This window comes from Arachis ipaensis, chromosome B10 (assembly GCF_059453495.1).
Source record: "Arachis ipaensis isolate K30076 ecotype BB chromosome B10, ASM5945349v1, whole genome shotgun sequence".
NCBI classification, from domain to species: domain Eukaryota; kingdom Viridiplantae; phylum Streptophyta; class Magnoliopsida; order Fabales; family Fabaceae; genus Arachis; species Arachis ipaensis.
In genome coordinates, this window is record NC_142435.1 from 123,859,758 (window position 1) to 123,884,527 (window position 24,770).

The 24,770-nt window shown below is 34.4% G+C and overlaps 2 protein-coding genes across 2 annotated transcripts; one reads left to right on the forward strand and one right to left on the reverse strand.

The window, feature by feature from the left end:
• The first annotated feature begins 2,230 nt into the window (after positions 1-2,230).
• Positions 2,231-3,674, forward strand: LOC107623224 (uncharacterized). The gene is made up of 3 exons (XM_088510102.1): positions 2,231-2,631; positions 3,112-3,261; positions 3,396-3,674. The coding sequence occupies exons 1-3, from the start codon at positions 2,431-2,433 to the stop codon at positions 3,471-3,473; spliced, it is 429 nt and encodes a 142-aa protein (XP_088366228.1). The 5' UTR covers positions 2,231-2,430; the 3' UTR covers positions 3,474-3,674.
• A 9-nt stretch (positions 3,675-3,683) lies between these two features.
• TIC55-II (translocon at the inner envelope membrane of chloroplasts 55-II) lies at positions 3,684-6,014 on the reverse strand. Its single transcript, XM_016325409.3, has 3 exons — positions 5,375-6,014; positions 5,026-5,128; positions 3,684-4,916 (listed from the first exon to the last, which is right to left on the reverse strand). The coding sequence occupies exons 1-3, from the start codon at positions 5,809-5,811 to the stop codon at positions 3,798-3,800; spliced, it is 1,659 nt and encodes a 552-aa protein (XP_016180895.1). The 5' UTR covers positions 5,812-6,014; the 3' UTR covers positions 3,684-3,797.
• Positions 6,015-24,770: the final 18,756 nt, after the last annotated feature.

The window sequence follows — 24,770 nt, forward strand, 5'->3', positions numbered from 1 at the left end:
ATTGAATTTGACATTTAATTATAAAGAGTACTAGAATTGACATTTATTAACTTTTTAAATTATTGCAAAAATATTAATAAATTTAATATTATTTGTCTGTCATATGATTGGCATATAAAAGATGTAAAAAAAAAATTTATACCTACCAATGGTAGAGTGAAAAATTTTTATGTATATTTTGTTAATTTTTTTTTCTTTATTTTTAATATATTTTATATTAAAAAATATTATTTTTTATTAATTATTAGATTGACATATAACACAATAAATATAGTAAAATAAGAACTTTGTTAATTAATTTTTTAAATAATCTGGTAACTTAAAATAAGAACTTTGTTAATTAATTTTGTTAATCTCTTTTTTATTTTTAATTTATTTTATATTGGATAATATTTTTTTATTAATTAGTAGATTGACTATAACATTTAAATGTGTCAAGATAAGAACTGTGTTATATATTTTTTGTTATTTCAACTTTCATGATTATTTTTTCTCTTTATTTTTTTATGTCTTAGGTCATGTAAGTTTTAATTTATTATTTTTCTTTTATATATATATATATATATATATTCCATTTTAAAAACTATTTTATTTTTTAGGTTCTCTAATTTATTTTATTATATTTTTCTTTTACTTTGAAAATTTTATAGCCTAAAAATCTTCCGTTAAACGATTCTAACCATATGATTAAGAAAGAAGTTCAAGATAATAGGTTTAGATTTTGGTAATTTATTGAGTCTAATTGAAATAAACACATTAAAATACGATAAACAGAATCGTTAATTCAACATTTATTAATGGATAACTATTAAAAAATATATTATATAAATAATAGAAATAAGTTGATAATATACAAACTAATTTAGAGAGAAAAAAAAACGTAACAAAAGAAAGATATAGATTTTCACCTTTTATTATATGGTAAAATGATTATATATAATATAATAAATGGTACATGTTTTCAATATAAGAACATGAAATTTAATATGACAACCCTTTCATGGAATTTCTCCTTAGAAAAAGAACTAATATCATTTAGACTTAAAATATTTAATCTTTTTACTTAATAAAAAATTTAATATTATTTAACTTTAATTTTTAACTTTTAAGATAAGATAGGACAAAATGCCATATTAAACCAAATAAAAGAGAAAATTACATGATTCTACTAAAGCAAAAAATATAACATGAATCACCCAAAAGTATATTTTAATGTAATTCGAATGAGGTTAGTTTGAATTAGCTAAAGCAAGAATAATTAGAATCAATTAAATTCGAATTAGTCCCTATTAAAGTAATTCGAATGGATTCAATTCAAATTATGCATGAGTGGATCCAAGGAGTAATTCGAATCATATTGATTCGAATTAGGCTGATTCGAACTAGTCCACCATTTTGACACTTAATTTGAAACAGATTGATTCGAATTACAAACATAATAACTATCTTTATGTAGTGTTTTTATGTAGTGTTTCACTTTAAGTAACTATCTTTATGAATAGTATTCAAATAACGAACAAAATAATAAGAAGATTCGTATTAGACTGTGAAAATTAATCTAATCCTTATAATATGGTGGCATTATTTCAAAACATGTAAAATAAAATCATAAAGTATAGTTTAATTGATGTGCACAATAAAATAAATATGAAACTTATAAAATAGCGGTCAAATGTGGATAATTGGATGTCATTAAATTATTAAAAAAAATTCAATGAAATTTTTTTAAAATATTAAATAAATTTTTAATAATAAAAATAAATATATGAGTTTAATTATGATGCACTGACAATGTAAAGTGTTTTACATTATCGTGCAATTATATCTATTTTTTTGGATGACTATTCATGTGGTGTAACATACATTAAGTAATTGAATACACGCATAAAATAATTTTATACTGAAAATACATTAAAATTAAATTCATAAATATATTAAAAAAATATTATTTTAAAAAATAATTACTAAAAGTCTTAATTTATTTTTCTAATTATCTTTTTAATATTTCAGAATATAAAAATTTAAATCCATATATTACATTATGCATATGCAAGATAAAATTTGAAAATTAATCTAATCCTTTTCAATTAAGAGTTATAACTCAAATGACATAGTCTCCTCATATTCAATTAAGAGGTTGCGGGTTCGAGTATCCTATCTTTAGTAAAAAATAAAAGATAAAATTTGAACTTGATATTTATTTAAGCTCCCGACTAAACCATCACCGACCAATCCAAGTAAATCAAGTGCAGATTTGACTTTTGGTAGTTTAGCAGAGGGTGTACTTCCAAACAAGAAATAATGCGCCCAGCCTAGCCTAAGATCCATTTTCTAGGTAAAGACCCCCGATTTTTTACCCATAAATAAAACAAATCAGGTGAAGACTAGAAAACCCAATTAGGCCCCTGCAGGTGCTTTTGAAAGAAGAGAATGGCCACGGGTGCTAGGTGTCGCGGTGGGTCTGCGGTGGTTTCCGAAACGTTGCAATTACAGGGTAAAATTGTCATATCACCTTCAATCAAATACTACTATAAGAGAAGTAGTTGTGGGCCGTTAAGAGTGCGCGCGTCCACGGCTGATTCTTCCTCCGATTTCGCAAAGCGCATGGAACGCGCCTGGTTAATCTCTCAGGTACTCTATTCTGCCAGTACTCTCTCAAATTTTGGAGGTATATATATATATATATTTTTTTTTTTTTTTACTAAAGATACGAGACTCAAACTCGCAACTTCTTAATTGAGTATAGGGAGACTATGCCATTTGAGCTATTACTCATTGTCATAAATTTTGGAGGTATATTACTCCTATATTATTAACGTATAAAATAATGAGTTCTTTAATTGATACAACTTAGGCAGTGTAAAACGATCAATTATATCTATTCTTTTAAATAATTATTTAAATGATTAATTTAATACAAAAAATAGTTAATTTTGCTGTAAATTCTACTAGTATATCAAAATTAAACAATACAACAGTTAAAGTTTGTATAAAAATCAATTTTGGAATATGTATTAAATACTTTTAAAATTACGCAAATTATATTGTACAATAATATATTTCTTGTAATTTACCTTCTAACTTCAATAATGGTGTGTTTGCACTTTGCAGCAACCAAAACCAATTGCGTGTTCATCTTGCAACTCAAAAGGGCATATCGAATGTAAATGGTGTAGTGGTACTGGTTTCTTTATTATTGGCGATAACATGCTTTGTGAAGTTCCTTCCAAAAACACCAGCTGTATCATTTGTTCTGCCAAGGTCGCTACCACCTTCCTTCCCGTTAATAATCATCATCTCAGTTTCTGAAACTTTAATGATTTATAATAGTAGTTGTAAGATAAATTAGTTATTTTAACTACTAAGATTTATTGTGTTGTGTACTACTATTTCAGGGATCAATGTGCTGCTCTGATTGTCAGGGAACAGGTTTTCGTGCTAAGTGGTTGGAACACCCCCCTTCTTCACAATAGCCACTCAAATTCAAGAGTGTATAGTTTTATATATAGCTAGGTTTCAACTTGTGATGTATATTCAATTACATTATTGTTGTTTTTTTTTTTTATAGCAGATTACTTGGCTTTCTAGTTTCTACATTATACCCAGTTATTTTTTGCTTGTATTTAGACCATGTTACTGTATGAATGAATAAATGAATGAATTGTTTACATGTACTAAGTGTCTTTCTTTTTTTTGGCAAATTGCAATACAGAGAAGCTTTCAAATTATTGATACATGGGATTCTGATTTAACATATACTTTGTATGGAAACTATAAATTCTAACAACTTGCTCAGCTTACAATCTCCTGTGTGTCCTGATAAAGTTTGTTGTATTCAATGCAATGGCTGAAGAGCATGCATAGGCTCCAGCACTGCACAGTGCTGCGGATCCCAAAAGAAGGGTTTTCCACTGCCTCCCAGATACCAGAATCGACAATGCGGCGAATGCAATGGCTACAGCCGAAAGGGCGTTCTTCCAAGCTTCGAAAGCCTTGACCACCGTGCTACAACCTTTGCAATGAATCACATGCCTGAAGTATCTATTGGCCAAGTTCGGGGCATGCATTGTTCCGGTGCCACCCTTTGCTGGATTTGATGCTGATTGTCCTGCTATGAGTCCTGCTGGTGCATGTTCAACTACAGCAGGCTCTTTGGGCAACGAAATGGTGCTGTGACCGAAATGATACGGCATCCCATGCCCTACTTTGTCCATCCACTTCCGGTATTCGGCTACCCAAGTGTCTGATGATTTTAGGTTCAGATATAGTTCTTTTGTTGGAACTTTCTCTTTCAATAGAACTTCATTTTGGGATGACAGGAATCCCATGTCCTGCTCAAACACCTTGCAAGCGTTCTGATGGAAGTACCATTTAGGGAACAATTTCGCTAATGGGGATCTTTTTGTTCCTCCAAATCTCACAATCAGCATGGATTTCCCTTGCCCTGTTGGTCTACAGAGGAATAAGCCAGTGAAGTAGTGTTTCTGACCATCTTTATCAACCATTTCCCTGTTGTTTTGGAGCACACAAGGAGCCTCGAACCGTAAGAAGTTCGGCAGTGAGCCCTCTTGCTCTTTTCCCCACCAACCAGCAAACCCTCTATCAGTTCGCTCGGTTACCTCAAAATGCAGTGGCTGTGCGTCCTCTCTTTTCGCAGTCCAGTCTGTTCTGTCATGTGAGATTGGAATGTGAGCAGGATCCATCAGGTTTTCCAAGAGAATAGAATGATCATATGGGAGTTCATGAATTGTTGAAACATCTTGAAACCCTGGTCTAGCAAAGTTCTCAAACCAAGGTAGCTTATTGACATTTGGAGGTGTCTTAGGTGACATCCATACCCAAACAACTCCTTGGGATTCTTTCACCTCATATGATTTAAGACAAGCTGATCTTGGGATTTTAGCATCAGCTGGAAGCTATTGAAAAGAACAAACGGGAGAAAAATTGATCAACATAATGTCAAAAAGCAAAAAAATTGGATATTTAAATTTTTTTGCTGGGGATCAATGTATGTTCACAACCAACCTGAGGTATCTTTACACATTTTCCGTCGCCTTTGAACTGCCATCCATGGTATAGACACTCAAGCTTTCCATCAATCAACTGACCTTCAGATAGTTTTGCTAACCTGAATCATGGAAAAGATTAAGTTCAAGCATTTGGATAAATAAGGATTCAGAATTTCATAGGATGCCAAGTTTGCAGGTTTCCTAATCTCAATTAGCACATAAATTTCAAGTCTTCATTTTGCCAATTCTACTAAGAATGCAAGACAATTAACACTAAAAGTTGAAATAATTACTTTCACCAAATGACACCAACACATTTTAAACTGAATTCAGGATTAAAACATTCAAATCTAAACCTATATTACCTGTGTGGACAACGATCTTCGAAACAGTGGAAGACGCCATTGGGGTCCTTGAACAAGACGAGCTGCTTGTCAAAGACACTGAGACCAAGAGGTGCATCATCAGGGACATTGTTGGTGAGGTACAAAGGGTACCACTCTTGAGTCCAATCATAGTCAGCAACAACCCTCTCACCCCTTCTCTCTTCCTCTGAAGAAGGCCCCATAAGAACCTTGTGATCTTCTTCTTCTTCTTCTCCTTCCCCTTCAACCAAGGGCTCAGCTTTGATGTCTGCCACAGCTTCACACCTTGCATGCTTCATCCTCCTTGACAATGGTTTGAATGGATAGGAAGAGAGAGTAGTCCATAGTAGTGGTGAAGTTTGCTTGGATGGTGTAGCAGAAAGACGGAGAGGAAGAAAGGCTTGGGTGTGGGGAAGAGATGGATTCAGCAAGGCCATGGCTACTAGTGAGTGATGATTGTTGTGAAGTAGGTCAATTAAGGGATGAAGTTTCAAGGGAAATGAAGAATGGGATCGAACATCATCGAAGAAAAATAGAGAGTTATTATGTGTTACTGTTTTATGAAGGGTGGATGTTGGAGTTGCTTGCAAGAATCTTAAGCCATTGTCGTCCACATGTTAACATGACTGAATATCGACACATCCATAGTACTTGACTAGTCTACTTGTTTTTTTTTCTCTTTTTTGGATTGTAATAATGTCAATACTACATCTGTAAAAAAAGAATATCTATACTATATATAATCTGGGTTTTTTTATTTAAATATATATACCTCATGAAAGTTTTTTAAAAATATATTTTTGCCATTTTACGGGCGCTTTACGTGAATTAGCTCAAAAATCTATTTTGGAAGTGTCTCATGTAAATGGTAGAACTATATTTTTAAAATCTTTTTACTATAGCATATTTAAGAATAGATATATTTTATATATTTCTTTAAATAAAAACCTATATAATCTATACTTTATATAATTTTTATGATATATAATTTATAAAAAAATATTTTTTTTGTTATTTCTAATATTTGATAATTTTCTAAATAAATTATAAATTGTTTACCATTTCAATTAATTTTATTTTTATTATTTTTATGCATTTAATAAATAAAAAAAGGTTAAAAAACTATTAGAATTTATTATTTTTAGTTATTCCTTAACCATCAATTTAATTTTTTTAGTATAACTTTTTTGGTTTAAAAATTTAACAACATGTTTTATTTTATATTTTTAAATTTATATTTTTAAAAAAATTAAATCAATACAAGCGCTATTGATCAAGGTTCAAAAAATGGGACCGATCATCAAACTGTTGTTTACTAATTTATTGGTTCAATCGGTTCAATTGTGGTTCAACCGAAAAAATCGTTTTATAATAAACATCTAATTCTAAAAAAATTCAATAAATAAAGTAATTGGTTCTAAACACTCTTCTACTGCATTTTTTTACTTCAAAAGGGGATCATAAACAACTAGTTCTATGAATAAACAAACTACAATGATATGCAATGCCAAAAATAGGCCAATGATAAAATAAGGGGTAAGTACGATTTTGGTCCCTTAAGTTTAGTGCAAGAATCGAATTCGTCCCTCTTGTTATTTTGCCATTAAAGTCGTCCTTAATGTTTTTTTTCGTATTAAAATCGTCCTTTTTATTTTTTTTTTTGACAAAAATACCCTCACCACTACCAACATACCACCACCACCACCAACACCAACACCAACACCAACACCACCGCCACAACCTCCACCACCAGCACCACCACCAACGCCGCCGCCGTCCCCCTCCCTGCTTTCCCCCTTCCCCTCCCCCTCCCCCTCCCTGCCTCCCTGCACCCCCACCCCCACCCCCACCCCCGGCCCCGCCCCGCGTTCCCTCCCCCCCTCCCCGTTTTCCCTTCCCCACCCCGTGTCACCCCCCTCGCCGTCTTCCCTTCCCAGCACCCCCACTCCCACCCCGCGTCACCCCCCCGCCCCGTTTTCCCTTCCCCGCACCCACACTCCCACCACGCGGCCCCACCCCTTCCCCATCTCCCCTTCCCCCCACCCTCCACCTCCACCATCACCAGAGAAGCAGAAACAAAGCAGAAAATCAACAAATCCAACACAAATTTAACACAAGCAAAAATAAAAAGCAACAAATCAACAAAGAAGAAGAAGAAGGTGATGGTGGTGCGGTGCGGTGCCGGAGGGCGGCAAGGCGGCGGCGGGACGGCGGCTTCCCTTCCCCCTTCATCGTCATCATCATCAGAGTTCTGGAGGAGGAGGAGGCGACGACGAGGTCACGGCGGCGATGACAGAGGCTCCCCGGCGCCGTCTCCCTCCCCCTCTTCCCCTCCCCTCCCCTCCCTTTCCCCTTCGTTTCGTAACCCTTTTCTTCTCCCACCCCCAACGCGTTTTTACGCATTTTCTTTTTTTTTTAATTTTATCATTTTTATTATTAAAATATGATAGGGGTAGTTTAGGAATAAAACAAAAAATTTTATTGAAAAGGACGATTTTAATATGAAAAAAAACATTAAGGACGACTTTAATGGCAAAATAACAAGAGGGACGAATTCGATTCTGGCACTAAACTTAAGGGACCAAAATCGTACTTACCCCATAAAATAATAAAGGGTTTCTCTCTTCAATTTTATATTCAAGCTTGTAGCATACCAGAATCAACAAAATAATATCGTTAAAATAGTCTTCTTTCTTAATTCTTATATACCTCAAAGAATTTCCTACAAAATGAAATTTGACCACAACACACAGCTTTAAAACAAAAACAAAACAATACTAAAAAATCAATCACCTCTTCTAAACACAGCCTTAAAACAAAACAGAACAACATTCAGAGTATGAGAATTGATCACAAAATATTAATTTATCAAACAAAACAAACACTGCAAAACCAACAAAAAGCATTTAGAGTTTGAGCATTGATCACAAAAAATTTATTTCTGAAACAAAACAAATAATCAACAAAATAATGAAAACAGAATTTTTTTTCCCTTCAGAAGAAGGAAACAATGAAAACATGAGGCATATAATAAATCAATGATCACCAATATCCAGCAAGAATCTCAAAAACAATAATAAATACACAACAACAATTTAGCAAATAAACAATAACAAGACCTAAATAGAAAATCCAACAAATTAAATCATAAAAACCTAACAATTTAGCAAATTAAAACAACAGCAGTCCAACAATTTAGCAAATTATCAACTTAACAAGTTCAAGAACAGAAAATCACAACAAAAAAATAAAAATAACAGAAGAACAACAGAACAACAACACAAGAACAATTAGCAAATTAACAAGTTCACACTAACAGTTAAAATTTACCAGAAGAACACTAATGCAAGTGGAATGCTTAGAGTAGAAACGGTCGTTTCTTTTAAACCGGTCGGTTTCCTGTCCAATTCAACCAGCCGATTCGACAGTTCTCCTCTGGTTTTTAGAAAAACAATTTTAGGGAGCAAATCGGACTATAATTACTACCGGTTTACGATTAGACTGGTCGAACTAACTAACCTGTTCCGGTTTTTAGAACATTACTATTGATACACTAAATTACTACCGTAACAAAAAATGAAGGAACAAAGAATGTGGTGTCCCTTTTAGATAAGGTGAATGCTTATATCGATACGGTAGACAAAATTTAAGTTACAACTCGTAGACATGATAAAATTGATCTTTAAATAAATCAAAACAATAAGTATTTCTCTTATTATTTGTTGTATAACATTGTAATTGCTTATATCGATAATCAATGCTAAAAAAATTATTGATTGTTAAAATCACTTTTTGTGGTTAAAATAATATTTATTATTCTCTGAGAAATTATTTTGACGATGATTTGTTGTTATTATTTATGAGAAAATTCTCATTTTAATTTCTGATATTTACGTGATTATTTATTTTAATTTTTAAAATTTAAAATTTATTATAATAATTTTCTAGATTTAAATCTCATTACTAATTTGGTCTTTCGACCCTTTTCAGCAATGAGCCAGCAAATAGAGTGCTCATATGACAAAATTTTGTCACACTGAACACTCCAACAAGTAGGTGACATGACAACATTTGATTTTAGACTCCATTTGGTTCTTGAAACTCTAACTTTCTTATCCTTCTCCTCTTGTTCACTCACTTTCAGTCCTTCTCCTCTGATTTTTCATTTTCTACTTCTTTTTCTATCTAGCCCATTTTTTTTTCCTTTAATTTTCTCTCCGTTTTCGTCTTTTTTGCTGCACTCCTCTTTCTCTGACACAATCTCCCTTTTCTTTAAACTTCCTAATCCTTTTTTTTCTCCCATCATTTTAGTAATCCAGCTGCTGATGTCCCTTTTCAAATATCAATCGTCTATCTAACTTCTGTAATATTATTTACTTCAGTTGATATAAACAAACTAGAATCAAAAATAGAAAATTCTAAAATTAGAGAACGACCACAATGAAAATTCACCAAATGATGACTCCTAACAACTAACATCATTACAATTTGATAGATAAAACAAATGATGAAAAGCATAAAAAAATATGAAAAAATAAGACGAGAAATAAAACTTATATATAAGAATATAATCATCTAAAACTACACAAATATTTAAAATCAGTTTTACCTTCTATCCCGAACGAGAGAGGGGGATGAAGTATGCAGATATTCATTATCTTTGGAAGTTCCAATGATGAAGGGTCAGTATTTTCGCTCTTTTAACAAAAAGTTATGTTAACATTATTAATTTAATTAGCTAGTGAAAAAAGCTAACCAAACCTTCACTGATAAATACACTAAACCAATACAAAAAAGCAAAAAAAAAAAAAAAAACTAAAAAAGCATTAAAATATTGATGCTAAAGCCTGTAAACTCCGGTTAAATTAGTAGATAATTAGTCAATAAATTAGTTTTTAATAAGGAAGATTAAAAACGTGAATATTATATCAAATTAGGATAGAACTCATCGAAACGAGAATTTTGACACCAATTTCGAAAAAAAAAAACGGTCTAAAATTAGACCGAACGGGCCGAACCGGACCCAAACCGAGTTGTGGGCCCAACCGGGCCAGCCTTTTAAAAGGGCCCAATGCCCTTCTTTTCCTTATTTTCAGCTGAACGACGCTGAAGGCTTTAGGGAGAAAAGGGAACGCCGAACTCTTACGGTAACTTCGGTTCGTCGTAACTCTTCCGTTCGAGCTCCGATCGCCGCATCGTTTGCGGCCACACGTTCACCGCGTCGAGCTCTATGTTTCTACCGGAACAATTTTATAGGTAATCCGTTATTTCATCTCAGCCTCTTTTTCCCCAATTTTTGGAAAATTAGTGGAGATATTGAATTTCTTTGTTCTTTGATGTTTTAGGATCTAATTAGCTTGAGAAAAACATTCACTCTTGCTTATGTGAAGCTTGGGTAAGGTGAGGATACGATAATTCTATTTTATTTTCATTGAATTTGAGCTTTGAGTATTAAATTGGATATATATGTTTTATAAATGTGTATTAGGCTGTGAATAAATAATTGGAGCTTGAAATTGTGAATACCAGAACTTGGAAGAAGCTGTTTAGTTGAGGTTTTGAGGGCTATGTTCTTTTTAGGAAAATTGTCTTGGATAATACTTGGGAATTGGCCAAGGTATGATTTAGGTTTCTTGCATTTAATATATAATGCTTTGTGAAAACTTAGGCTAGATGACCATAGGATAAGTTGGATTGCATGTGTATATTTAATACTTAGTATCCTGTTGATGAACATGGTTGGTTTGGTGCTTGTTGATTAACTGGTGATTTGGTGAATTATTGATTTGAGGTATAACTATTGTGGAGGTTGTTGTGATAATGAGGTATTTTGTGTTAAAAGCCTAAGATTTGTGAACTATGATTCTTAGTTGAATTTTGGTTGTTAGATTTGAATATTGTATAAGTTTAATTGTTGATCTGAGGTAGATTTATTGTGGTGATTATTATGATAATGAGGAAGGGTATGTTGAATTGAAAAGAATGCAGGTTTGGACCCGAACAGGGTGGCAAAGTCTGAGTTTTAGAGGAGATGCTGCTGAAATTTTATAAAAATTAGAGATTTTGTTTAGATGATTATTTAAAAAATTTAGATTCAAAGGTTATATGGTTTGATTTTGAGTTATTAAGAAAATGAGTATATTTTAAGTTTGATTCATTTAGAAAAGAATGAATTATATTTTGAATTGGAACTATTGAGGGACGGAATGGGAGGTGTGATAATGAAAGATAAGGATTGAATATGATTGATGTATGATGATGAATAAGATGCGATTGAGAATGATGTGGATGTTGATGAATTATAATTGAATTATTTATATGGCTTGAATAATTTAATGATCTGAGATACGAGGTTCCCTGGATTAAGTACTGTGTCTTGCCACCACGTGTACCAGGTTGAAAACTCGATACTCTGTTGACCCTATGACGTAAGTGTAACTGGGCACTATATAAATTCCCGGGAATGTTACCCCCATTGAGTAATATTGATTATTTGAGATAAAGCTATGCATAGACTCTTGGGGATGCACGTCGGGGGATAGTCTAAGTACAATTCAGACTTGTCGGGTTGGCTGGATAACCGACAGATGAGCCTCATCAGCCATAGGACAGGCATGCATCATATGCATATTACTTGAATTACTTGTTTGTGCTTTAATTGGGTGTGCCTATATGTACTTGCCATGTTAAATGTGTATTTGTTACCTGCAATATTTGTAACCTTCTTGTGTTTGCCTTTATCTGTCTATTTGTCTGTGAAAATGCATGATAGAGTTGGAAGTATGGAGGAATGACAGTATGGGACTTAGATTTAAGGTTAAGTTAAGTTAGGTTTAAATATTCCTAGAAAACCACATTTTATGGCTTCAGTTTAATACTTTAAGCTCTATAATCTGAGTGTCGGCATTTTAGGATTGCCTCTGGCATTCCCAGGACCTTATATATTATGTGTGTGGCACCTTTACCATACTGAGAACCTCTGATGGGTGGAAATCAGATTCCACACCAAAACTCACCGGCAAGTGTACCGCGTCGCATCAAGTAGTAATAACTCACTTAGAGTGAGGTCGATCCCACAGAGATTGATGGATCAAGCAACTTTAGTGGGTGATTAGTTTAGTTAAGCTAACATTGGTGAATTGAGTGAAATTTTGATAACAGAATGTAAAGTGCAGAGAATTTAAAGTTGCAGAAGGTAAATTGCAGTGAAAGTAAAGAACCGAATGTAAATTAGCTGAAGCTTAAATGACAAGAAAAGTAAAATTTCAGCAGATCTCACTTGCAGGAGTTAAATTGACAGAAGCTTAAAGAACAAAAAATGTAAATTGCAGCAAATATAAATAAGCAGAATGTAGACTGGACAAAAGCTTAAAGAGCAAGAAAAAATAAATTGCAGCAAAATGTAAAGGGGGCTGGGTGCTGGAAAGTAAAAGAAGCAGTAGATCAAAGCTTAGAGTAATTGCAGAGGAATTAAATTATGCAGGAAATGTAAATCAAGCTCAGTGTGAACAGAAAAGTGAAATTGCAGAAAAACAGAATTGTAGATTTGCAGGAAAAGTAAATTTGGATATCAATAATTTCAAATGTAGGTTGCAGAATGTAGAAGAGTAAATCAAGCTCAAAGGAAACAAAATTGTGAAAGTGCAGAAGAACAGAATTTCAGGAAATGAAATTTGCATAAAGCTGAATTGATTTTTGAAATGTAAAGAGTGCAGAAAATTAAAAGTGTTTCAAAGAAAGCTTTCTATTCTACTCCTACTCCTATTGCTCTCTAGCAGAGCCAGCCTTCCTAATGAAATGGAATTGATGCCTTTATATAGGCTTTACAAAAATGAAAATGAAATTGAAATTCAAAACAAATTACAAAATGAAATTCCTAATCTAGCTTCTCTGTGTCTTGTGCCTTTGAGTGATGTCCATGAGTTTTACTTGCTTTGGGCTTGAAGAAGAGTGGATTGATTTGGATTTGGCCTTGGATGAATTTGGATCAGGTGGGTTAAGGTGTGTTTAGTGAGGCTCCAGTGAAGCGCTTCGTTAGGAAAGTGAACGCTACGTTCACTTGCTCCAAGCATGCTTCTTCACGTGCATTGTTGGTATGCATCTTGCCTCCTATAGCGTTGCATTAGTGAATGCTACGTTAACTTGTTGAACGTTGCCTAGCTTCCCTTTGGCCAGCACTCCTCTTGGGCGCTCCGTTGCAACATTTGAGCACTCTTAGTGCTCCTTGGTGTGTCCTTGCCTTGCTTCCTTGGCTTGGAAGCCCGAAAAAGTGAAAAAGAGTGAACGTAGTGCTCACTCCTCAAGCTCCCCTTGTGCAGCGCTTTGCTTTTGATTGAGCGCTCCCCCTTCGATCCTTGGCCAGCACATGTTTGGTTGATTTTTGGGCCTTAAAGATGTCTTTCACTTGTGCTTCAATTTCATGCCAAATATAGATTGCTATATATCTTTGGAAAGCTCTGAATGTCAACTTTCCAACGCAACTGGAAGCGCATCAATTGGACATCTGTAGCTCAAGTTATGGTCCTTTGAAGAAGGCATGGTTGTACTATTTGGAGGCCGCTGGCGCTCAAAGCGTAGCGCTTATTAAGAAAACGTAGCGCTCATAGAAAGAGCGTAGCGTTCATTGGCAAAATATAGCGCTATTGGCACTGTTTGGATGCCAAACTTAGCACCAGCTTCTGAGGCCCATCCTTGAAGTTCACCCCATACTATTATATATCGTTGGAAAGCTCTGGATGTCTACTTTCTAATGCAATTAAGAGTGTATCATTACAAGCTCTATAGTTCAAGTTATCCCCTTTGGAATGTGAAGAGGTCATCTGGCCTTACTGCAGGTTGATACCATGTTCATCTATGCACTTTCGAGGCAAGTTTTCTTCCTCAGATTTAGTGTCCACCATGTAGTACCATATATTCTTGGAAAGCTCTAGATGTCTACTTTTCAATGCTACTAAAATCACCTCATTTGAAGTTTTGTAGCTTAAGTTATTCTTGTTGGAATGTGAAGAGGTCAAGGTTGCAAATCCTCTTTGCTTAACTCAGAAGCCTCTTTGAGTTTGTTTCCAACTCTCTTGCCACCATGGGAGTATGATTCTTCTTATATTATTTCCTACAAAGTTTATAAAATCAAAAGATCAAAGAAATATACCATTTAGGCACAAAAGCATTCAATATTTAAGCACTAATTATCAATTTCTTGTATGAAAAAGCATAGAAAAACATGACATAATGACATGTCATCAACCTCCGATCTCATTCCATACTATGTTATTGTTTTTCAGATGCAGATCGAGAGGCATCTCGTTAGGCGTCTGGACTCTTGAAACGGAGTGGTTACTGGGTAGTTTTGCTGTACAGTGATGTATATATATGTACTTAGTTTTCTCTCCACGTAACTTGTTCTTTTTGGATCCTCTTAGAGGTTTATGGAGAGGCAAGACTGTGTATATGAACTTTTGGGTTTTGAATATGTATATATATATATATATATATATATATATATATATATATATATATATATATATATATCTGTGTGTGTGTGTAAATATTCTCCGGCCAGTCTTGGCTTCGCGGGCTGAGTTAGGAACTTGTTATTTTGTATCTTTGGCACTCTATTCCTACTTCTGTTATCTTATGTTTAATAATTATAGTTTTCTTAGCACGTAAGTTAACTCGTACCTTGAGCGTTGCACTTTTATTTCGCGATTTTTATTTTCTCTATTCTTCAAGGCTCCTAGCATATTATAATTCTTCTGCTATTATATATATACTCATTTTATTTAGAGGTCGTAATACCACACCACCTCTGTTTTACGACTTAAGCGTAAAGCTTAGTGTGGTAGGGTATTACAAAGCCTCTATTTAGACAAAAAAAAGTTTAAATAAGGCAAGTTATGACTGTTTTTGCTTAATTTTCTTTGGTTACCAACTATATAAAGCATGGGTTCTTCGCTAAGTTGCTGTGTCCGCGTGTCGGACACATTTCGAACACGACACTCACCTACACTCGTCTGATACACGTGTTTACTGTGTCTAACCGTATCTTAATAAAAAATAAAAAATTCATCTCTGGACACACCTAAATACCATCACTTGTCAGCGCGTCCAATCTTATTCTTAACATATATTCTTAAAATAAATTTAGATATAGTATATATTATTATTTATGAAAACAAAAAAATATTTTAAATACTTGATATAATTAAATTAAGACATTAAAAATAATTAAAAAATTTAATTTAAATTTTAATATCAATAAAATATTATTATGATTTATCTAAAGAATACTTTATATTTTATATGTATGTGTGTCCTCGTGTCATATAAAATTTTAAAATTCGCGTGTCGACGTGTCCCGTGTCCATGTCAAAATTCGTGCATCATACATTACCAAATATTTTAGTTGAAACTATTATATATTACTATCAATTTTGATCTATAAAAGAGTACGTCTAATAATTTTAGATTGATATAAAATTTTATAGATTTGATCTACAATGTACAAACTTCTAATCCAACCTATTTAAAGTAATAGTTTTGATATAATTCTAGTTTCTATCTCATCCTCTCTATCCAGGTAACAGAATTGGGTTGAATTTAGGAATTCAAAAACACATTAAAATTACTGTAATCACCCCCAAGCTATACTGTATAGGAACCATCTCACCCCAAAACTATTGTGTTGATGCAAATGAGAGCTTATGCAAGCTCTATTTATAATGCAACCCAAAGAATTACAGCCATTCATTATTTTAGTATTTGTGGCTTTAAAAAAATCTACTCTACCAAGTCATTATTGACAAAAAGAGGCTTTGGGAAAGATTGATGGAGACTCTAAAAAAAGATGAAAGATGGTAAAGTGGAGGTAGCGAAGTTCGAGGATAAGAGGTGAGGGTGAGGAGGGTTCACTTGTTCAGAGCCACGGAGGCTAGAGAAGCAGAGGATGAGTTGGGAGGCAAAGAGAAAGCGACGTAATTGAGTGAGGGAGCGACGACGCCAACAAACTGATGGTGATTGGTGAGTGAGGGATGCAATGGACCGAGGGTGGAAATGAGAGGTCATAAAAAAGGAATGAGTCGGGTGAAAGACAAGAAAAAAAAAGGTAAACAAGAAGAGAAAGACAGGACAAAAAGAAGAAATGGGTTAAAACTTCAGAGAGCAAATGGGGGTTCAAAATCAAATATTATCATGTCACTTATTCGTTAGAGTGTCTAGGGTGATAATATTTTGTCACTTTAATATTCTATTTGCTGACTCATCATAAAAAAAAGATCAATTCAACTAGGTATTCTTTAAAAATTGTATAATATTCAGCCTTTTATTATAATAATTTAAAAAAAAGTAAAACAAACGCATCTAAATAAATTTAGTGTCTTTTTAAAATTGAATATACATCTAAAGGTTGTAGAAGGCTTAGAGAAGGGGAGTTGAATCTATGACCTTCTTTTAAGTTACTGAAATAACCCTTTTAAAACAAAGTTGCAATCTGAATCTGTTTGAACACAGCAGCGAAAAATTTATGAGACAATTTCATTTTGTCTCATGAATATCAGAAAAACAGAACAGAGCAGGGAAGAGAGAAGCTGACACCAACATGTCTCCTGGTTCGGTTGCCTTATGCAATGCAACCTATGTCCAATCTCCACCACAATAGTGGTGGAATTTCCACTATAGTTAAAGTATTACATACACCAATTTCACAGGATTGACACAATCCTTTCACACTCAAGTTCTAACCTAACTTGACTTGGTTATGCTAATACCTAACTCTTCACTCTTAGTGCTCACCCAACTAAGAAAGGGGTACCTCACAGGTACAAGATACAAGACACATACACAACCTAAAGAAATCTGAAATAACTCTAGGCTTTTCACTCATGTGTATCTCTCTGCCTTTTTCAACTCTTAGGCTTTTTCAATGACTCTCTCATTCAGCCTTTTACCTCAAAAAATTATAGAAAGATAAACATTAAAAAGAAAATTAAAATCTTTAAAATATGAAGGAGATTGATGCTTCAATAGCCTCTTTGCTATGTGATAAACCAGATTAGTTAGCCTCTGATTCAGTTCTTCATTCTGGCAGAATGCTCCTTTGACTAGGAAGCACTGTCCAAGTAGATGAACTTCTTCAGAGAACCCTTCTCAGAACATACACCTCAAAATATTGGTTATCTCTCCTTGGCTTCTGAATGGTGAACCAACTTCTTTTGTATCTCCTTGCATGTTACTGAGTTGCTCTCTCCTAGGTCAACTCTCGAGCTTTGTGCTTCACCAAATCACCAACTCACTTTTTCCCATTAATCCTCAAAGTAGGAACTTTGGTTCTGACCTTCTCTTGTTGACCGAAAGCCACAGAACAGAAGAAACAGATATCTTCAATGGTAAACCCAGCTCTTGGCCATTGAAAAACAACTTGATCCCTAAGACACACTTTTAGCTTCTGGCTTCTTGATACAGTTTGATGTGGGTGATTAGACTTTAACATTTTCCTTAACCTTCTCTTTCTTGCTTCTTTGGTGAACAACTTAGGGACTAAGCTTTCTTTTTTTCTTTTTGAGTTCTGACTGAATAGGAAAAGGTGTACGTTGCTTTTGGTGAGAGCAAATTGGAAGGGTTTGAATGAGAGAAATAATCAGACTTAGATCAGGTTTGATTTGCTTGGCCCGTCTGATTCATTTTGCTTTACTCCTTGGAGAATTCAGCTAGAGAGGGATGACTTGGGCTTGGATTATATTCACTTACCATTCATCTCATTTTGAATTTCTTGCTCAATCAATTTGGGCTTTAAGTGAGTTATAGCCCGTTTGTGTTTCTGGTTTGATCTCCATCCTATTGGGCTGCTTCTTTCTTTTTTTTTGGCCTGCCACACTTAACCAAATTCAATTAAAACTAATTGGGTAATTAGCCCAATAATCTAATGTTTGTCATCATCAATTATGTTAGTTAATTTCTTAACTCAACAATCTCTCCCTTGATGACAAACATAATTAAACATTAACCAAAAGGAATTGAATTTTAGTAGAGTTGAGAAACTTCCCTTTTGAATGATGTTTCTTGCTTATGGGTTGCTCCCCCTTTCTTTTTCAAGAGTAGCTCCCCCTAGATTTATGCTCTTCTTTTTGTTCCTGTTTACATTATACTTATAGAGAGCACAATAAAGAGCTACACAAATTCATCTTGACTAAGGAAGTTTAAACAATCAGCACCACAAATCCAGCCCAATACTGAACATATCATGTCAGCACAAAAAAAAAAAGCATCAATATTAACAAGGGCAAACTAGCAACATATCATATACAGCAAGTTCTAATTTTCATGCAAAAAAAAAAAATCACAGCAGTAGCAAAAATTGCAAATCAAATTTCATGCCAAAACCATTATGGCACCAGCAATAAAAAATCACAAAAAATTCAGTAGCAGCAATTAAATTCACCCAAAAAATTCACTACTCATGCTATTACTCCCCCTTTTGTCATCAAGGGTGGAGCAAAGTCAACATCAAGTAAAATTCGCACCTTAAAACCTGCAAGAGAGTGTTAATGCACAGTCTAAAACACCAAATTAATTTAAAGTAAATGCAGTAGTTGTTAAGGTATTACAGTCATCCGAAATAACAAAAGTAGTTCAAAAGTAACAAAAGAAACATTTTTCATGAGACAAAAACAAGCAGACAGCAGCAATTTCATGAGACAAATCTAGGCATTTGAACCCGTTCCCTTCGAATCAGCTTCCTCATCAGCATCAGTGGCATGCTCTTCATCTTGTTGAAGATTATCAATGAACTTCATAAATACAGCCACTCTATCCTTTGATTTTCGGAGGAAATTCTCATGCTTGCTTGCTAGCTTCCTTTGTTCCTTACTCATGGCAATCATGTGATTGGATTGGGAGACAAACTCCTGGATTACATCTTGAACAACATTGAACAGAGCAGATTTTTGTCCAGTGGAGATGGAAGTGCCCTCAGTGGAAGGAAGAGGAGATTTCTTAGGAATGAACTCATCATCTTCATCATCTAGAACCACTATCTCAGATCGAGTAGGTCCTTTTTGATGTTTCACTGCACCACCTCCCTTTAGATATGAATGTCTATTTTCATAATTCTCATTAGACAAGTCAACACCAAAATGCTCAAAAATACAAGTTAGAAACATGCCATAAGAAAGGGCTTTGTCTTTCTCACTTCTAACAGAGTCAAACATGTATCTAACCATCAAATAAGCAAAAAAAATTTCTGTTTTAGTGAGCAGGGCATACAAAACAAGAGTTTCAGTATAGGATACCCTTTGATATGAACCACTTTGAGGAAGTATGATGTGGTTGACAATTCGGTGCAACTGAACACGCTCATATCCTAGGGCTTTATGAGTGGGTGTAATGCCATCAATCAAGTAAACATGTTCACAAATATGAGCCAAAGCATCATTGAAAGAAATACCAACTCCGTCATCCCACTTAACAGAAGTATAAGCACAAGTTCCAACATCAGTATATTTCAATGAATCACTGATTGTTTCATTATTTAAAACAATATCTCAACCCTTGACATAAGAATTCACACTGCCCTCATGATATGTCATGTTAGCATAAAACTCTTTGACCAAAAGAGGGTAAACAGGCTTTTTGATGTTAAAAATGTGATTTCAGTCTAAAAATTTCAAATTTTCAACAAATAGAAAGCCTTTCTTTTTCAGGTTTGTCAAATCAACAAGAAAAGAGGGACACAAGGTACGGTACTTAATAACTCATTCATAAAAGTCATTATTCATGGCAGACTTAAATCTATAAGGATTATAGTTGGAGTGAGATGTCATGAAATGGGATTTATGTGCAAAGGGATCAATGTCTAGTTCTCTAACTGATTTAAGAGGGAGTCGAGGTTTACCTCTTTGAGAACGCAAGGGAACAGACCTTGTCTTAGGTTGAGTGGGCTCAGAGGAGGGTTCAGTCGCGACTGGGTGTTTCCCTTTCGATAAACTCGGCTTCGACGAACCAGGTTTGGATGGAGGTTCCTTTGGTGGTAGCGTCTACTTGGCTGAAGAAGGAAACCTTGATGGGTTCTTAGTGCCTGCCATGGGATCAGACCGAGGAGGTGAGGTAGGAGGAGAAGGAGATGGAGTGAAGGTTCGGTCCTGAGAGCGAGTTGAGGATTTTTGTTTTGCAGGAAGCTTGTATATTTTCTCACGAGGAGGCTTTTGAGATATGGTTTTCTTCCTCATTTGGTTGGTTTCAAACTTTTGAAGGAAGAGAAGCAGTAAAGGTAGTAGGGAGAAACCGAAAGGTTGGAGGAGTTATGGAGGGAGAAAAAGAAGTATTGGTAACCGTACCAAAAAGAAAATTTCTTAAACCATACAACTGCATCACCTCTGATTTGACTTGAAGGGACTTGACATCATAAAAAGAAAGATTTGATTTTATTTAAAAAATAAAATGGAATTAATTTTAAAAATTTGGAATCCTTTTGGACTTAATGACAAAAAAATAAACTGAACACACGAGCCAACAAAAAAAAACAAAAATATGTAGCACCCATATTGGGTCCAGAGGTGGTGTGAATTAAGGAAACATATAGTCACCCATGTTCTGATTTTGAGGTTGGCCCAGATGACTCTATCCTTGCAACAAGACCTGTGAACGCTGATTGAAGAGAAAGTTCTTCACTGTCCAGAATTGTCTCATACCTGTTTATAAGACAAAAACTCCAACAAACACATCATCAATTTTCAAACAATGAATCATGGCTTAAAATCCCTAGACTAGTCCTAAACATGCAAAATCTGTCCTCAGCTAGTGGTTTAGTGAAAATATTAGCTAATTGCTCATCTAATTTAACAAATTGAATGCTAATATCTCTCTTTTGGACATGTTCTCTTATTGAGTGAAATTTTACTTCAATATGTTTAGTCATAGAGTGCAAAACTGGAACTTTAGAAATATTAATGGCACTCATATTATCACACAACAAGGGAATATTTTCAGCATTTAATTTGTAATCAGCTAGCTGTGTTTTTAACTACATGAGCTGAGAACAACAAGAAGATGCAGCTATATACTCAGCCTCAGCAGTGGATAAAGCCATTGTTGGCTGCTTCTTACTAGACCAAACATTCAAGGACTTTCCAAGGAAGCAACATAAGCCTGATGTGCTCCTTCTATCAACTCTATCACCGGCAAAATCTGCATCACAATAACCAACTGTAGAAAAATCATCAATCTTAGGATACCAAAGACCAAAATTAGATGTGCCATGAACATATCTAATGATCCTCTTTACTGCAGAAAGATGAAACTCTTTTGGTTTTGATTGGAATCAAGAACACATTCCAACACTTTGCACAATATCAGGTCTAAAGGAAGTTAAGTACATAAGAGAACCAATCATTCCTCTATACCTAGTCTCATCTACATCTTTCTTAGTTTCTCCCTTGTCTAATTTTGAATTGGGGTGCTGGGAGTTCCTATGGGTTTGACATTTTTCATACCAAATTTCTTAACTAGTTCCTTGGCATACTTTTCTTGATGAATGAAAATACCATTTTTAGTTTGTTTAATTTGTAGCCCAAGAAAAAAATTAAGTTCACCCATCATACTCATGTCAAATTCACTTGTCATGATTCTCCAAATTCAATACAAAGGGATTCATTGGCTGATCCAAAAATAATGTCATCAACATATATTTGAACTAGAATGAAAGAATCGTTAGAGTTCTTGATAAATAGAGTTGTGTCTGTGGTGCCTCTTTGAAGATCATTTTTCAAAACAAAAGTGTTAAGTCTCTCATACCAAGCTCTAGGAGCTTGTCTCAAACCATAGAGAGCTTTTGATAATTTGAAAACATGGTTGGAAAATTCTTTATTTTCAAAACCCGGTGGCTGCTCCACATACACTTCTCTATCTATCACACCATTTAAGAATGCACATTTCACATCTATTTGATATAATTTAAAACCACAAAAGGCAGCATAGACTAACAGAAATCTTATGGCTTCCATTCGGGCAACAGGGACAAAGATTCATCAAAGTCTATTCCTTCTTCTTGGTCATATCCTTGTGCCATTAGCCTTGCTTTGTTTCTTGCAATGCTACCATCCTCTCCTAGCTTGTTCTGAAATATCCACTTGGTGCCAGTCACTTTCTTTCCATTCGGTCTTGGAACCAATATCCAAACTTGGTTATTCTCAAACTCATGAAGCTCATCCTCCATTACCTTTACCCAAGAAGGGTCATCAAGGGCTTCCTTGACATTCTCGGGCTCCATTTGAGAGAGAAGAGCAACGTTTGACTCTTCACTTGCCTTTTTAGTTGAAGACTGAGTTTTAACCCCATGAGAGACATCCCCAATGACAAATTTCTCAGGATAATTCTTCAAGAATCTCCATTCACGAGGTCTGGTGGACTTGAAGGCAGATTCAGTCACCAATGGATTAAGGGAACTGGTGGTTTCAGGATCTCCTTCAGATTTATGAGACAAAATAGAATTGTCTCTTAAATTTTCAGCAACTGCAGTTTTTGGTTCAGCTTGTCCAGAATTTCCATCTTCATGATTTTGTGCAGTTTCATCATCCTTTTGAGCTTGATTCCTACATCACAGTCTTTCAAAATATTTTGAACCAAATTAGTATCACAAAATGTAACATGTATGGACTCCTCAATTATCCTAGCATCTTGATGATAAACCCTATATGCTTTACTAGTTGTGAAATATCCTACAAACAAACACTCATACGCCTTTGGATCAAATTTTTCCAAATTATCTTTGTTATTAAGAACAAAGCATTTGCATCCAAAGATGTGCAAGTAGTCCAAGTTTGGTGGGTAACCTTTCCAAAGTTCATAAGGAGTTTTCTTCAAAATTTTTCTTATGATGGTTATATTCAAAATGTGGCAAGCCGTGTTAACCGCTTCAGCCCAAAGGAATTTTGGAACATTGCTCTCACAAAACATAGCTCTTATCATTTCTTGAATGCTTCTATTTCTTTTTTCCACAACACCATTTTGTTGTGGTGTTCTTGGACAAGAGAAGTTGTGAGATATTCCAAATTTCTCACAAAAGGATTCAAACAAATAGTTTTCAAATTCAGTTCCATGATCACTTCTTATAGAAGAGATCTTTAAATCCTTTTCATTTTGAATTTTCTTGCTAAAAGCTTCAAAGGCCGAAAAGGCTTCATTTTTGTGTGCAAGAAATAAAACCCAACCAAAGCTAGTATAGTCATCCACAATCACTAAATCATAATGTTTACCACCTAGGCTTTGAGTTCTTGTTGGACCAAATAAATCAATATGTAGCAATTCAAATGGCCTTTTTGTAGAGATGCCTTCCTTTGACTTAAATGAACTTTTTGTTTGTTTTCCCATTTGGCAAGCATCACAAGTGATGTCTTTGTCAAACCTTGTCAAAGGAAGACTTCTTACTAAACCTTTCTTTACAAGTTTGTTTATTTGAAACATGCTTGCATGACCCATTCTCTTGTGCCATAGCCACTTTTCATATTCTTTAGAATGAAAACAAGCTACATTTTGATCCTTTAGTTCATCAAGGGTAAGTCCATACACATTATTGCAACGCTTAGCAACAAAAAGTAATTCATTAGTATTTTCATTTACCACACAACATTCAAGTCTTTTGAAAGTCACTAAATATCCTAGATCACAAAGTTGACTTATACTCAAAAGGTTGTGCCTCAAGCCATTCACCAAAAAGACATCATCAATGAAAGTGGAGTGATTATTACCTACTTTTCTAACAGCCACTATTTTACCTTTACCATCATCTCCAAAAGTCACAAAACCTCCATCATACTTGTTTAGTTTGATGAAGAAAGTTGACCTTCCAGTCATATGCCTTGAGCATCCGCTATCCAAGTACCACATATCCCTTTTGTTCTTGGATGCTAGGCAAATTTGCAATAAAAACTTCAAGTAACCTTAGGTATCCAAATTAATTTAGATCCTTTGAAGTTAATCCATCTTGGTTGCCCAAGTTCATTGAAATCACACACAATATTATAAATTTGGTTTCTTACAATTCTTTTTTCAATGAAGCATTGTAGATATGAGTGACCAAATTTCTTGCAATTAAAACATTGATTATCTGATGCATATTTGCTGAAATTGAGGTGATTTATTTTGCAGGAAATGATTAAAGGACTGAAATTTTCTGGTTTTTAGAAGAGGTGCATTTCTTTTGACAAACTGATTTTTGTTATAATTGTTCCTCTTTGCAAAGGCATTCCAACCAGAAATTTTAAAGACTTTTGGACTTTTTGAATATGAGGTTTTGTTGTAAAATGGTGGTTTTTTGAAAGCAACCTCATTATTCAAAATGTATCCCAAACTTGACCTGTTTGAAGTAGGTTCAGTTCTTGGTGAATGCTCGGTTTCACTGGTGTAAACT